This window comes from Opisthorchis viverrini, assembly GCF_000715545.1.
Source record: "Opisthorchis viverrini unplaced genomic scaffold opera_v5_65, whole genome shotgun sequence".
Taxonomy (NCBI): Eukaryota; Metazoa; Platyhelminthes; class Trematoda; order Opisthorchiida; family Opisthorchiidae; genus Opisthorchis; species Opisthorchis viverrini.
The window spans coordinates 1,755,392-1,772,767 of NW_008751721.1; the positions used below are offsets into that span (position 1 = coordinate 1,755,392).

The 17,376-nt window shown below is 42.5% G+C and overlaps 1 protein-coding gene across 1 annotated transcript in view; it reads left to right on the forward strand.

The window, feature by feature from the left end:
* T265_04144 (hypothetical protein) overlaps positions 1–14,923 on the forward strand; it is a gene marked incomplete at both ends in the record, with an annotated part of 43,424 nt that extends 28,501 nt beyond the window's left edge. The window contains 2 exons of the mRNA XM_009168802.1: positions 1,206–1,474; positions 14,744–14,923. Coding sequence (XP_009167066.1) covers positions 1,206–1,474; positions 14,744–14,923 — 449 coding nt within the window. The remainder of the gene's footprint in view (positions 1–1,205; positions 1,475–14,743) is intronic.
* Between the last annotated feature and the right edge of the window lie 2,453 nt (positions 14,924–17,376).

Consider the following 17,376-nt stretch of genomic DNA (forward strand, 5'->3'; position numbering starts at 1 on the left):
TGCGCCTGGATAGGGGAATATCACTACTGGATAGTAATGACTTTTGTGGTATGCTGTATCAACAGGAGTAACCTTACCTTTAAACATTTCAAATTAGGCTACAAATGGTGATCGATCCTAGCCTCAGTTGTCCGTCACCAAGAATTTCATTAAAGATTTGCGCCCTTGATTTTAGAGTTGCTTGAGCTCAGCTAACAGAAGAGCAGTACGTCAGCCAGGAAACTAACCAACTGGACGCCAGTACGCGCACATATCATAATCAGAAACCCCTGTGCTCATTCCTTAAGTGAAGTTGAAACTAGTGAAAGTGCAATATCTAGACGATTAAACCGAACCCCGACTTAGTTGGAGTCACTGAAAGCTATGCTGGTGCGGGTGAGTATAACAAATCCGTTTGAAATGAACTCGGTGATGTAGTAGACAACCTGTGCATTCAGCCATCAAAACTTCATATTGTCGATAATGATTTTCCAACCATTAAACCCATGTCGCAATTAGTGGGCCTAAACAGAAACACATCTAAGCAGAAAAACCATGGTGATGAGTTAGTACCAGGAAGCAATTGAGCTAATAGTTTGATAGGAATGGCTAATCATTGTTCACTTTGATTTACCAGGATAGTGTGACACCTGTCATGCGATCCAGATCCGACAGGCAACAGTCCTAAAGCAACTTGCGTGCACCAAGACCGAGGTTTGAGACACCCTCGAAACAAACAAAATAAAGAGTAGATCAAACGGAACGAAAGATCACGGCGACAAAATGTGGAGTTTCAATCGTACACCAGTCAAATCTGTCATTCTGAAAACTAATTGGCAGGAAATTCAATTAGCCAGGTCACAAAAAACTTTTTCACAAGCCCTGTTAGGTTCTGGCAAGAATAACCTATTACCTCTTCGCGGGAGGGGGGGTCAATGCCACCTCGGTTGGTGATGAAACGTTCGCCATCAAATTTCCCAGCTCAGTGAACAAGCCAACGACCATCTACGCTACATCCATAGAAAACCTTTATTCCTGGTTAGGCACCTATCCATGGTATTGTCTATTTTGGTATTCCTATTGATACCACGTAAGCTCAAGATTTTGTACGTGGTTTTGAATGCTTTCACTGGACATGTGATGCATATTGGTTGTTGATTTCTTGGAGAAGCTGGTCACTCTGTCTGCATACTTTTCATCTTGTGACATATTCAATGTGTTTTCAGGGAGCGGAATGAAGAGTACTGATTTATCAGTGGTTGCTTCTGAGCTATTTTACCAGCTGCTAACTGGGCTCATTTTGGGTTACGACTGGTGGCTCGGCCGGATGGTTCTATTGGTTGGTTTGATACCCTGCGTCCTAATTTTTCGGTGGCCCCGGTCCTTGGAGCTACAACCAAAAATGCAGGAAACTCCTTGCAGGCCCATCAAAGAGGGTCACACAATGGAACCCAGCAAGGTTAAGGACGAGGCCTCCATGTCCGACGAGAGCAGGGTAGGTAAAGCCAAAGGTCCGCGGGGTCATCGATCACTTGGAGCCCGGGATTACAGGCTAATCCGTAGAACCAACCGATCGAGCAGTCGAGGGCAGCCTCAGCTAGAGCACTTAAGTTGACGCACAAGCACCAACACTTGACACAACCACAATCCCATGACTAAGCCTCACTCCGTTCCCCAACAATGTACTTATTATGTCAAGTCAAATGATACGTTTGGAATAAAATAACTAGACTCAGTGAACAAACCAGTGATCGCTTGAGTCATCTGGGCCACCAACATTCTCCTCAGTCGTGCACATGCTGTTGCAGTCGGCTATGCAGAGGCTTCTTTCAGGAGACTGCGTGTTACTCTAGTCAGATGCTGATTTTCTGTGTTTTACTGCATTTGGTTCCACCTAAGCAGCTAATTTTCTGTTTCAGATAAACTCTGCGTTCATAGGGCCATATCAGGCAAATCCAGACTAAGTATTGCCCTCAACAGATGCTTCTGACACACAAACGCACAAGCACCTTGGGGCTGCTTCCTGCTAGTTACCGTCTTTGTGAATTTTATCCCTGAATGTATCGACTACGCCAGCATATCCGAAACGCTGATTCTACCGATCCGAGCTACCTTATATTCTCTTTGAAATTCCAAAGGTCTGATGAGACTACTTATTCACTTGTTTTATTTTCCCTCATGATCGAAGAGTACATATAAATCAAGATTTCTGTGAATAGTTTTAAACGAAACATTGTGTCCTTTCAGGAAGAGATGTATCCAAACTAGTTGTTGGGCTTAGATCCAGCAACTCTTTAGAATATCAAACACCGAATCCTAGCAATATTGTAGAGTTTCAATTGGCTCATAGCACACAATGATGACTGGATTCTGCATATCCAGGTTTTTACAGCTTGCCGTTGAAGCGAGTTTACGGATTTCAACAAAGTTTCATGCGGTAGCTTCTTTGGATTACATCCCGCAAGACACTGGAGAGCACTCTCACCGATTCTGAGTTTCCGTTTGCGAAAGTTTACCATTTAGGCGCTGTTATAACTAAGTATATCCCCATATATATGGATAGGTCTGTATGGTTTTGGATCAAACGGTAGGTTTGGCAAAGCCCGTAACAATTTATTCACCGATCTTTTCACCTAAGCACTTAGAAAGTAGCACCATAAAAGCCAACCGCTTACAGTTTACCAACTGTTTTATTACCCAATGGTTTTCACATACCAGCCACTATGGTAATACATACTACCTTCAGAACTCTACATTAGCGCCTTTTAACTACGACGAAGAAGGCAGGTGTTGGTCGATGGAGAATCTGCCGTGCAGTGTCTCCAGCCACTCCGCAACTCGCTCCCGAAAAGGCAAGCTTTTTACCCTTCTGGTCCACAACCCAAACTAGCCGAAGAGGTATCAGGAGTGTTCCAATTGGGATGGTAGCGAAAGCGCACGTCGGCTTTAGCTAACGCGGTTGCGTTCATTCACTGCAAGCCACGCATGAATGATCAGTGCACTGATCCATTACCATGGGGTTGATTCAAAAAGGAGAGAGTAAACTGTCCAACCTATTTATACAAACCAGGTCGATGTCAACCTCGGCAGTCACAGTTTGTCGTGCTTGGGGAGATGTGTGTAACACATTCTAGTTCACAGTGGATTGGCCCAGTAAGAGCTGAGTTGGTTTACACTGTTTAGTGCCTTCTGGTGACCTAGTATAGCGTCAATGCCGCTGAGATTTCCCCATTTTGAAACTTAATCACATGATGAATGTATGTGACATTCATTTGTTTTCTCAGAGCTAGGTCAGTTGGTGTACATACTCAATGTTAACCGGACTGACAGACTATTTTTGATTAAATGTTTGTATTAGGTTGGTGGGTACCGGGAGTTCTAACTGGTCAACACATAGGTGACCCTGAGATTTGCCTATGTTGCTTCGATGCAGTGGACGGTGCTGTTTACACACACCTTTAGTTTCTGCCAATGTACTTACTGTGGAAACCGGCCTTTCGGCTTTGCAGTAAGCATGTTAGCCTCATGTTTGAGCTATCTGTTCTTTGTACGTAGTAGTACGTCGTTCAAAGAGCAGGTTGACTGGACAGATCCCGGAGTATTTCGCTTCAAGTAATTCCTTTCCATGTCTTCTAGTCCTGCTAAGTAATACTTCCCTAGTCCTTAAGCAAGGAAGCCAGGAGTGGCGGGTTGTGTCTTCCGGCATAAAACTCGTTACAATATACCCGGCTGGTGTGACGTATTGGACTGATTTTCCCTTTCGGCTATTATCATTCGTCAATGTGATTAGTTTTCACAACTTAGCCTCGCTTCAGCCTCTATCACGATTCCTGCATAGTGTAGTTGTCTTACTGTGCATTCAGATTGAGCTTAGGTTACCACTCGGTGTTCGGTTGTCTACCCCTGTTGTACTTTCCAGTCGCTACTTCGTTTTCTTCTACGAACTCACCCTAGAAATTCTGTGGATTTCCACTGTTCTGGACTTCTCTGAATTGATAATTTGGATGTGTGAATAATCTGTTCCTTTTCTCGCCTAAACAGACTCGCGGTGCAACTATTGTTGAAGTTCGGGGGACCACTGATGTTCTATTATATCAATTACTCCCTAATTACCTAGCTCCGGAAATCCCAGGTAGTGATGATCCAAAGCCGCTTTCAAACCCAGTTCTAAATCTGATAAGCTCAGTGAGCATCTAATGTCCATTTTGTACTCAATTGTGTTGCATGCTGGCGAGACTGTTATCTACGTGGAAAACCTACCGTTTTGACTCGAAAATTTACGTTATAAACAACCAAGGTTTCTGCTATGCTGCCTCAGCCTAAGTCCAGATGTTGACGATCCTACTAAAGTATTGTTCAGCTAGTGACAAACATACTGCTTAGATTTGAGGCTTGTGTCCTGCATGGAAGTCCAACAACCTGCATTTGCTTGCGATTGCATGACCTCCGTTGTGTTTGAATTGCTCAAGTGTAATTTCGATATTGCTTCAAGCTCTTTGGCGACTAGGATGAAATTTGTCGTAACGTCATGCAGAAATACGATTTAAACGTCTTCTAAAGCGACTAGACATCATCTACCTCGCTTGCAGGTAGATTTTATGTACGGATGTAGAAAACTAGTGGTGTAATCTCGTCTACATGTATTTTATCATTTCGAAGGATGGAGGTGCTTGGATGATAACAAGTGATCGAAATGGAGCCCCTTTTGTTGCTGGAATCGTCGGCCTACATTCGCTACTATTTCCATTTACTCATCGAATACGCGATTTGCGGTTTTCTGACTGATCAGGCTCTAACTGGAACCTCACCACATACCAATTGGGCTTCTCAGAAGGTTTCAAACTGTCCATGGCTACGATAACTCGTCTGACGTTGTTAACTGTGTGTATCACCTTTTGATAGCCGGTTAAGAGTTTGTTGGGTCTTTTCAGACATCTCGACTGCTGTGAGGTCGTGCTCAAAACGACTATGGGAGTTAAAGTTGAATCCTTTGGTTGAATCCTTAGAAGTCGTAAGTGGTGAGCTTCAGGGGTTTAATTTTTAACTTGTGACCCTGGTAACGTATGCCCTGTGCCCGGTCATTGTATTAGCAAACGTGTCCCAGCGGCAGGAAGGCGATTTGCTTTGCTTTCGTTGACAAGCATCAGTTATCATCAATAATTTCACTGCAAATCTCTATATCGTTTTACTAGAGTCCCGACAACTGAAACGTCTAATACCGCTCAGTTGTTACTAGGGAATTGGAATACATCGCGAGATGGTATAGATACTAGCGAGTGTAGAACTTTTGACCGAATACTTTCTCTCAGTGACGTGCCTCCGTGTCCGTTGGAAGCAAGAACCGATTTGCCATTGAATAGAAATTTCGTAGCTCATAAGATACTGATGGTGGTTAGTTTGCTCGATAGCTAGGCAAGTACACCACCACACAGCGCATCAACAGTGTTCGCTACTTTCTGCTCTACAATGACGTGCTGTTGCTGAAACCTCAGTCGTTGATGAATGGTGTGAAACAGCAGGAAAAAAAAGCCTTCAGAATATTAATTTGTTTCGTTCCGCGCTTTGGTCCGGTTTAAATCCGAGTCCCTTTTTTACTCTGTCTATGTGACTCGAAGCGTTATTACGGGTAGATTTTGATAAAAACTCTCTCATTTCCGTCATTCAGTTCCTTGAAAACAATTTCAAAAACTGATGCGTTCCACGTTAGACTCAGCTACTTTAGGTTTTCTCGGTAATACGCTACCCGACTGCCAACGTGCAAATTTGGTACGCAGTTAGTTTACGTGGTGTTTACGGAAAATTCCAAGTTTCCCCAACACTTGTTTGGACGCAGTCGTCACCGTGTGGACACGGTGACAGATTTGTCAATATTACTATCAAATTTGTACTTCCTCCACCGCGCACGCAAACGGATATCAGAACAAAACCAACATGACTGGTCTTTTTTATCCATTTGAAAGTCCCATGTTGCATTGTAAACTTTGCCGACGAGGGCCGTAAGGAAACTATTTTTCACACCGGCTGGAACACTTCCGACAGAGAAGTACAAAAATGCTTAGGACAGGTGATCGCAATGCAGGGCCGACGTGTAACATTTTGTCTCCGTTCTCCGGAAACACCCACTGACTGTCCAGTATCGATATTTGCCAAGAACTTTATCGACAGTCTAATATAGGTGTTTTCAGGGGCTATTTTCCGCCAGAGTGGAACAGTTTGCACGGGGGTGATATTATCAATTAGAAAGTGATAGCCTACTAGGCTGAGTACCCGTCGAACGTTTAAGAAAACATAATATTTTATGACGGAACTTGGTCCCAACTCAATGCCTACCTGAATTTGGAATTTGGAGTAAACGATAGAGCCGACTGCTAGAGCGGCGCGTGTTAGGCCTCTTTCAATGTGTACCTCAAGTACGATGCCAAACCTGTATTTATCTGCGCCAGAAAGTAAATCCTGATTTCCAAAGCAGAAGTTCCATTACTTAAAAATGCCATCTGTAATCTTGCCTAGCTCGTGGACGCATGGTCGCCAAAATGCCGCTTCAATTTAGGTAGGCGAAGAGATCTGGTTTGGGTGGGGCAGAGCAACCCCTCCCCCACAAACCGGAGGCAAATAAATGGTCATGCACAGGGCGACCAATATTGAGGCTCCTATTGTCAGATGAGGAGGGCCAGAGTTGCGCGAAAGCCTTTAATAGCCTTTACTATTAGGAATCCCTTAGTGACTCGTTACCTCATTTAATAATCTCTCGCTCTGGTTGGTTATCCAGAACTCAGTCCATAGTACATACTTGGAAAGATATAGTGAGTTACAGAATGTCACTCGCCTAGCAGCTGACTCCCGGGTAACCTATCCCAAGGTGCTGGCTCCCAAACGCTTACTTTATATAACGCTAATATCATCCGACAGCCTGTTTTTTTGTGTGTAATGGAGAGAACTCGCTCTCAGATGATCATTACTATAATCGCATTGATATTTTATCCAAAAATACACATAAATGTTTCAGAAACCACTTCAAACATCTCCATACCGACTGCGATTCAGTTAACAAATGAGCCATAAGTGGACCTAGAACTCAACAAGTATGGGGAGTATCATGAGAACAATGAAGGTAGCAAACAAAGCTTGTTTTCTGTGACCATTCCTCTTGGCCAATACATCACAAATCAGAAATCACGTGAAGGGGGTTAAAATAGGGGGTACATACACTTTCCAGAAATGAGGTTGAAATAGGGGGTACATACACTTTCCAGAAATAGAAATCAAAGGAACGGGGTTGAATGAGCGGTAGGTCAATGGGTCACGGAATCAGGTGAGTGAGGTGAATGTCGGACAGGCATATGGTACCGGATTTTTTGCAGGCCAGTTCGAATTCAGAGGTCGCACAAGTTCCTTTTGGATGCAAAGTTGTGGATCCAGCAGTCAGATTCCAGTCGCCTCCGCGATCGATAGTAGTCTGGATCGTACCAGTCTTGATCGATTCATAGTTGTATGATAGTGAAGGCTTGATTATTGTCGATGACATGACTCGTTTCGGCCAAATGTGATGCAATCGCATTTGAGCCTGGTTACTTCCAACTACCACTCAGAGAATCGGGATGGTGTTCCCGCATTCTGTCCGGCAAATGTCTTCTTGTACGACCAACGTATGATGCTCGGCACGAGAATTCAAATGAATACACATGAAAGCTGGTGGTAGAAAGTGGCAATTTGTTCTTCGATCGGAGACTGATTGTGGGACTGGAGTTGAAGCTCAAACACAGATTTGCAGTAAGTTTGTCGTAACAACCGAATTTCTAAGCTTTCCGGTGATTAGTTCAGCAACTGAGTTACCTTTGAATGGAAGCCCCATGTAGACGGGCTACTTCCAAACCAAAAATTGTGAAGGTTTGAGCTTAACGGATTTTGCAGTTTTGAGCATGAACCTTTTAGGACATCCGTTCTGCAGGAGTGTATCCCAAAAACTTTTGTTCCCCTTCTAAACAGTCGGTGAAGCATATCTTCATTGTTCTCTCAGTCAGACATCTAATTAGATTGTGCTTTTGTTGCAACGGAACGAAGCTATCGAAGCGAACATTTCTGTGCATTTATGTTCTATGGTCCCCGCAAGCCTCCTTTTAACATTTATATCGAGGGAACTTGGTTGTCCGTTCTGTTCTGATTCAACAGTAACCTTGATATTAGTATGGACTGAATTGAAACTGCTTAGTACGTCTGTTGTTGTGTTCCGTCAACAAGTACGAAATTGTCGTGCACTTAGCGACGATACAACGTTAACTATGCAATAAGTGCGTCTAATTTTTAAGCCTGCAGTTTGGCGATGAAAAATTTACCACAATGGGACTTGAACCCCATCGCTACCCCATTCTTCTGGCGATAAATTTGATTGTTGAAAGTAAACTGAACATTATAGGTACACAAGATTCCTAAGGATCCAAGATGAGAGTGTCATTATCTTTACCATTGCACTCAATCAAGACACAAACATAATCTCTTGTCTCAATGAGAGGTATGTTGGTAAACAATGCTTCGACGGGAGAGCATGGAGTGTTTAGCAAACTTCAGATCTTTAATCCGATCAACGAACTCAAAACTAACTCCCAGGCTGTGTCGATACTTCTGACAAGCTATTTAGCCATAACACGATGAGGAGAATTGGACATATCGAAGATGGGCCTGAGATGAGCAGTTGGACATTTGGAGTTGAACAAAAAATGATTGGATTATGTTATTTTACATTGATTAGATTATCATTTGATTGGCTCCTACTGAATATACCCAGTACAACTATACTCAAGACGGTCCTGAAAGAGCAACGCAATAAATGAACAAGTATAATAGATTGTCTGGAAGAAATAACACTAGTTTAAATTTATTTGTCATCGGAGTTGCTCTATATTTAAACCCAAACAAAAAGTCATTTGGTTCGCGGTTCTATTTCAAACGAATTCCAATCTCCTTATCAATCTGCGCATCTTGAATTTATAACTAGCCATTATTCTACCGGCATATCTTATCGTGACGTCGATTTTCCTTAGCCGGAACAGGCCAAACCAGTCTTTCGTGAAACACGACGACGTTTGAATTTTTGTCGGGCGTAGGGTGTCCACCCCTCGCCCTTCTACCCATTTAAATATAGCCCGCAAAATATACCTGGTGGTTTTCAACTGAGGTTTTGCCCTGCAGATGAAGTTAGCCCAAGCTCAAAAACGAAGTAGCAATGTTCAGCTGCTCCAATTCTATCGGGAATCATCAGCAGTGCGCAGTTCGGGAAATTCAAATGCTTAGGCAGGCGCCGCATTCACTAAAGCCATAAATAGATCAATCCCGAAAATTGTCCATGTGAGAAGTTGGAAAGTACGTTCGCTAACTTTACTATCAAGGCTCTTTCAATGGTAAGTAAGGTCAATCTAAGCTAAAAACCCTAAAGCACTGCACAGCTGTTTCAGTCTTACTAATAGTCAACAACAGTGTGGATCTTACAAAATCCAATTAGGGGCTCTCCAACCCGCTACCTCTACGTTAAGAGTTTGGACACCTCTGCGTTCGGTGGCTGATTAGCTCTCTGATTAACTCTGATCAAATGATAGGATACAGTGTCATTCATCCTTCAGTCAGGGTAACCACACCATATGGTCACACGTCAAAATAAAGACGTTTGTGAACGATTAGTTTGCCTGGACCACTCTGGATTTCTTGGATCAAAACGTGTACGTTTTAGAGCTGCGATTTGAGTCGGACATGAGGCACAACTTGATCTACTATGATGTTTGATCCATTATAGTATTCATAGCGAAGGACTCATTCAACTTTTTATGTACTCAGTGACGAATAATATTTTAAAACGGCTAAACCTCACTTAACATAATAATGTTATGCTATAAATATTCGAAGCACCATATCCCTGAGGAGCCTCCAAAAATACGAAACACAAGCGTGTGTGATATTTTTTCTGAGCGTTCCGAGTGCGATAAGCCCATGGTACTTTATAGTGCTATTTTTGCGTACTGCAAACTAGCTCACAGTAAGATTTGGTGATATTTTACATTTGTCCGCTTATCTTACCATCATGACCGATAGCTCATTTATAAACGTATATAACTATAATTAGCTCTTTATGTAGTTTTTTTTTAAATGTGTGGGCTAATCTATCTTAAAACAGCCGCATAACTAAAAGATGGAGGTTGCGGAATGACCTCCAAAAACAGCTGTGGTGGTCCTCTGAGGGGGCATTAGTTTCGGTTAGGCGCCTTTCGGAAAGTATACTTGACTTAGTCCACATCAGTCGCCAGGTTAAATTCGCTTGCCTCCGAACACGTGGATGGACGGGCACTCATCTTGAAAATTGTGCCAAGTGAAGTTGAAACCATCTGATAACCGACCATTTTCCAACCGGCTGTGTCACGAGAAGGGCACCCTTTCGTTATTCTACTAAAAATAACTACCATTTGAGACAATTTGAGCTAAGTGCAGTTGATGTGTGACGGTTGATGTTAACGCCCATAGACTTCGCATTCCTGTTTGGCCAACAACTACAGGACATCTTAGAAAATACTGGTGGAAGATTAATGTTGTCATTTGCGTATTCATTCGGTTGTAGCGAGGGATTCAAATGAACCTAGCCGAATATCACTTTTACGATTTCTCGCTCCAATCGAACCCGCTGCCAAATTCTACCTCGTAGTCAGACTGGTACGATATTCGACCTACAACAGTCCGCTATCCGGACGTAATACATGACTAAAGCAATTGCCGCCGAAGGGACTTCGTAGTGATAAACTCAAGCTGGATGAATTAATATGATGGAATAGCTTCATCCAAATCATCTATGCCAAAAAATCATTTCATTTCGTCCCCAAATGGTTCACAAAGCTATATGAAGAAACAAACAGCGTTTGTGAGCGTTTTTTTCAGTTGAAACGGAAGAATGCACCAATATTTCACCCTTTCGTGAAACAGGCACTTAAAATTTCGAAAGGTTAGGTCGGTAGTATGTAGCCACCAATTCTCAAAGCAGTTGCAGAAACGATTCATCTTTGCAAACGTAGAAACGGTCATTACTGTAACCTTTGTTTCAGAAGTTTAGCGAATAATTCATGTCAGCTGTCAGCAGCATTGTGCGAAAGATCTGCGCGGAGGGATTTCTGAAGGCGAAATGGTAAAGTGCAAATTCACTTTGTCTTTACGTTTTGAGTGTCACGAATTCAAGGCTTTTCTGGTTGATGAAAGTAAAGTGCAATTCACTTTGTCTTTACGTTTTGAGTGTCACGAATTCAAGGCTTTTCTGGTTGATGAAATCTGGTTATGAAACATGCTGCCATCCCTGTGTGCATCATGATGGCGTCGACAATTGTGGTTGTTGTTTTTTACTTCACGATAATGAATGTGATAAAAAGGCACCACAGTCTCAGTTAATCAAATTTAGAGAAATGTCTATGTATACTTTAAAGTGAAACAATAAAAGACTGGCTCACTACTGATCACAACACTGTTCATTTAGACAAGACATCACTCTAACCCGTAAGGGATGCGTCAATAACCCGCTCCACCAGCAAATCTCTTGATGTGTCTGCGATATAGCCCCTGTGCTCTATGATTATGATTTCAGAAAGGCCAATGATTCATTCGTTTTTTTGAAGGGATCCAGCATAAGAAATGAATCGGGGACACCTAGGTGGAGGTTCCTGTTTTAAGGCAGTTTTCAGTGTGACGTCATCCTTGCGCTTCTTATTTGCCAGGATGACACATTACAAATTCATGAGAAGCAGTCCTTCAAACGGAAGGCGTATAAAAACTGTTACTAGAGGATCCGAAAACATAGGTTAAAACATCTATAGAACTGCACTTATAGCTGAAGCAATTTGCTTTAGGACGTAATTAATTTTCATCAGCCAGATGTTGAACCACGGATGGTTTCTGTCCGAGCACAGATGAAGCACTTATTTAAACGAAACAATGATCGATTGTCATTCTATACCACAAAGTGAACTACGTAGACCAATCTGGATTCTATCATTTTCGTAACTAATCCCGCATAGAAGAATTAAATTGGTTTGTAAATCATCCGACCAAGCACTATGAGACAGCTGTAGCTGATGAATTAGCGATCCACCCAATCGACCTTCTATGTTTGTGATGACGCGTCCAACAACAAACGGAAATCCTTATCCTCTTGTTCTTATTCGTGCTTGTCAATCCCAGAATGCGTGTTCTTCCTTCTGGCGTAACCAGCTGATATCTTATCTATGAAGTGCTCTGGCACATTAAATGTTCTCTCTTTTATTGTGCGAATACTAACCTACGTATCCTTTCGTCACCAGTGAATATACAAAAATTTCCTTATGTGACTGAAGCTCATCAGTGCTGAAAACCCAGGAAGCCTTGTACAGAGGACTGATTATTGTAGAGGATTATCTTTCGCAACAATGTATCTATATTTTAATTATTGATTCATTGCGCCCAGCATCCTAGCTGGATTGTGAGCGGTTGCTTTGTTCTTTGTATACACTTTCTAAAACGCTTCGAGTTAAAATGTCCTTTTCTTCGGTGGTTCCTACCTTCTACTGAGACTTTTTATTGAAATATATCTGTCGGACCCACATGGAAGCAACCCATTTGGAATATGAAGGTACTGTTATCCGAGACCACTTAACTTTCATTGGTTATTCTTCAAGGTGAATTCTGGTGGCCAGTGTTATCTGCACCAGATCAGCAAGTAGTCAGGCGCCTAGAACCGCAAAAGTTTGCAAAGATTATCAAAGGAAAGTTCTTTTACGCTAGCACGAAATGTAACGTTGTAGGAAGCCGGAAAATTTTATCCAGTTGATAACTACCAGTTAACTTGTTTCCCATAGCAACAGAGACCAAAATTCAATTCATCTGAAATTGCAAAACACAACATAAGTGTCCATATGTGCACTTCGCACTTTTGAAAATTCGTAGAGTAGTGGGTAGTGAAAACAGCTCCCCGTCATTGTGGTACATCTGACCCGAGCCTTCATCTATGAAGAACGTCAGACTGATGAAATAATGGTGCTTTAAAGGTCAAAAAGTGTATTGATAGCTCAGTATTACTAACCAAATAAAGATAAAAGTGTCCCAAACATGATAGGAAAACTTTTCTACACAAAGCCCAGCCAATCAGAGCACGACCACGCATTATTTTTTTAAATGCACACCCCGTCCTGGGAAATCCTGGAACGAGTTTTCTGCACGCCATTGTTGTCTCAGTTAGCTTTCTAGAAAGGTTTCCAGCGATTAATCCTCTTTAAGTGGAGCCATTTTGTCCTGATAAATTGAGGATAACTGAAAAACAGTTTCATCCATATCGTAAACTGCCATGCGGTACCGTCTCAAGAATATCTAGGGTGATTTGAAGCTGTGACTGTCCGGTTGGTAGGGAAACACTGTGAACATTTCACTTGTCCAAAGAAATATTCATTAAAATCCAATATATATTCAAATTAATAACAGAAAAGAAGTTATTTCCTTAAAAGAAAGTAGCCTCACAAGACGCGCGTGCCTCCTGCCTGAAAAATCGACACCGAGGCGCCAGTCAATATTAGCCACGTGAACTGACTCACGTGAACAAAGGAGTAGCGCCAGATCTTGGAAATATAGTATTTATGTTGCTGACTTCCCAAGTAATTACCCAATCCAAGCCTGTTCTGTCCTCATCCATGGTGCTATGAGGCGTAACATATGACTACGCTCACCTCCAACATGTGTGGATATTTGGTTATCTTTTGAGTAAGAGACCTTGTCCTGTTGCTTCACTACCACCTGAGTAACCTTGACAATAGTAGAGCTTTTATTATGGTTGGGTTTTTGTGGTTCAATGATGATTTCAATATAGTATTCAATGAAATGTTTGTTTATATTTTGTTGAGTTTTGGGTAGCTTTGAAAGCCAGCAGCCAGTTTGTCACTGCACAACAGAAGATAACACATCAGAAATGCAAGTGTGATTCGGTGGAAAGCAAGTCTCTGTCTTTCGCGTGGACACTGTGAAATTAGTCACGCAAAGTTTGTCGCAAGCCACTCGATGGTACCTTAAACAAGAATGCCATGTTTTTCTGTAACAGAGGTTAGGCGTCAGTGAACTCAACGTTGAAACGCTTATTTCGGAAGAACAGACGCTCGGTGACTAAGCAATATAAAGGATGGCCCGAAAAGAGATTTATCTCCAAACAACACTTGCAAAAGCGAGCACTCCTGGTAGGTAGTCCTTGTGAATCCAGGGTTTGGAAGCTCCGAGGTGCACTTTATCCATTATGTGGAAACTGAATTCAGACTTCGACAACTAGGTTTCATCAATGTTTGATGACAAAGTTTTTCTGAAACCGCATTCGTCAGCACAAATTTCATCAGGTTTCGGCGTTGAGAACTTCCCTAAAATGATCACGAAGCGGTCTTTGATAACCTTATGCTGTTTGTACCTCCACACGGTAACTGACCCGTTTTATTGAATGGTCTCTTGTGATTGATAAGACGGAGAGACTTGCGATTCACTGCACTTACAACCCGAATTTCCTTCTTGTTTTATGTGGGGAACAGTGATTAGTTTAGTCGTTACCGGTGTTTATCGGTGCTTTCAAGCATTTAGATCGCCTCCGTCTATCGTGTTTATTTAGCGGTTCTCTAACTGAGGAACTAATCAGAGAGTTTTAAATAACAGCTAATAAGAATGCCACCAGGTACCATCTAAAACGTACCGGAAAATCTTGGGTTAATTGTCCACAGCATCTTCACGTTGCTCTTTTTAGCTATTTTTGACGCAAGCAACATTGGATTTGAGAGATGCCGGTAGGCTGGTTGCTCGTGGCTCGTCTTTTGCGCGTCAGTTACCAGGCTGTAAGATCCAGTTCGGCCGGGAACTGAACAAAATTGCCGATCTACGTAGAAAACAAGACACGTTCAAACGGCTTCACTTTGGTGCTGGCTAAGCCAACCCACTGAGGGGTTTCGTATATGCAAACATTTTCATCAAGGTTAAGACGTGTTGAATGTCAGGTTCAGGTCAGAGAGCTTCCAGTTATGCAGGCGCTGCGGTCATTCCCTTGTGTAAGCTTATTTCGAACCGCGGCGACCAGCCAGTTCAAGTAGCCAAATATTCGACCATCAGACGAAACCCACTCCAACACATTGTCAGATGAGTTCAAAAGATTTGTCCATACTCAAAGTATGGAATGTTTTCAGCCCCATTTTGCCACCACCTAAGAAGGAGATAGCCGAGAGCTTCGCAGGACTATTATGTCTCAGATTTCCAATTTAGTAGGTTAAACACAAGAATTTCCGTAACAATTGCAAAGCAATCATACCTCCGGCAGAATTCAACTACAGGCTGTCGATCGCAATGGTCACCTGGCCGAACAGCTCTGTGGACAGGCGAAGAAAATCCAATGTTTGTATTCTTCTGACGATTTCATTCACTTCTGAATTGTTTGTGCAGATCTAATGGGTGAAAAAGGACATCGTGCACTTAGTTTGATGCGCACTCTTTTTTTGTTCCTAGCGCACCACCGTGCCAAAGAATGCCATGGAAACAGTTTTCATGGTTTGAGTTGATTAGCGCAAATGAGGTTAAAGAGTCGCGTACCACATCACTCATTTATCATAAAACAGAGACAGTTTGTACTGATACCATAATGAGTCACATTAGAAGGACTATTTTTAAACCAACCTAAGCGCTGTATATCCAAATGCGTAGAGCGCACGCGAATCATCAGTCTCAAACCAGTTTACCAATCTCGCCTACTACTGTTCGATTGTAACCACAGACGTTTATTCGCTGCCCTGACTTTGTTCTTTTGTTCTGCCTATGCTTGTACTAGAGCAAAAGATGGGAAAAGGATCACGTTCGGCTGGACGGTATTGTCCTTGCGTGATAGTGGAAACTTTTCAGACAAGTTACAGTCCCAGATAACCCTGAGATAAAAGGACTGGGATGAAACCTATGGAGAATAATAATTGGAAAGATTATGTGAGCTATGTATCAATCATCTGGTAGAAAAAAAATCTTCCGGAAGTCAGAATTACCGCACGAAAATCTAGATTCATGTGATTTGTTTTACTTGGGCATGGGGTGGTGACTTTAGAAATTATCGCAAAGAAATACTTATTGGTGGGAATAGATTAGGCTACACACAAGATACCAAAAACCAACACGTTCAACTGGTATACGATACTGATGGATATCACTATGACCAAGTGCCATATCCGATTTGGTTTGTACACAAGGAATCACGAAATGCATGCACGCAGCGCCTCTGAATGATGGGGGCGGTGTTTCCATAAACTGGTAATGTCATACTTCCATATAACCCGCTAACACATGACTCGTGCCGAAGAATTCTTGTCTGCAAACGTCTGGTATTGGTGTTGTTGCCTGAGACAAAGGTAGATATCAGATGTTGTAATATGTATGATGGCCCGTTGGTTACCTACCTATTACGGTAGGTGGCTGGACCCGGATGGCGAAAAAAATACACCGGCAAGAGCGTTAAGCAACAACGGTTAATCGTGTCCTAGCGCCCACGTTGTAGTTGCCAATTCTCTGGCCTCTGAACGACTCCTGCCGCTTTGCGGTTTGTACTCAGTTGCGAAATAGGGTAGGGTTATACTCTCTATCAAAGGCCAAGTGTCGCTGGTATGCAACCTATGAGGATTCACCATGAAACGTCAGTGAAAATCTCTCCAATCACGCATTGGTGAGAGCGTAAACTGACGCGTCCTTTGATTGCCCAGCGAATTCAGTCACAAGAAATCAAAGCGAATGGAGATTTTATGTGCAAGGAATGCTTATTGGTTTCGGAACTATTAACGTCCTACCTAAGGCTGTCAGTCAAAATATCTGCGAGTGGATTCTTCAAAGTTGTCGATCGGACATTGACTATCTTCCGGAGACCCAAGTTTTGCAAACACAACTTTTGGATCCGCTGAGCAAACGCCTTTAACTGACTGCGCCACGGCATTTCACGTGCCCCAAATGACTTTGTTGAATGTAGATTTATTCACCGTCGAGGATTTCAGTGGTTTGTTTTAAAGGGCTTCAAATGATAGCCGTCTGCGGCAACAAGTCTTTGTCGGACGCTGGCATAAAGAGCTAGTTCTACTATCAAATGAAGCAGTTGGTGAACAGGTCCTCAAACCTAAACGTTTTGAGGGTAACGACTGACCTGACCCCTTGTGAGTGTAGGCTTGAGGAATAAACGTGCCACATGGGTGACCGGTTCAATCCGGTTTGGCTCTATCAAAGGAATGGGAGGTTCACCAACTTCACTGTCCTTACTCATCTCTTTGTTGTGCACTCCGAGAAACGTTTACTTCCGTAGCTTTCCAACAGGCCTTCCAGTTAAACTATATATATATATATATATTAGAATGAAGGCTGATGACT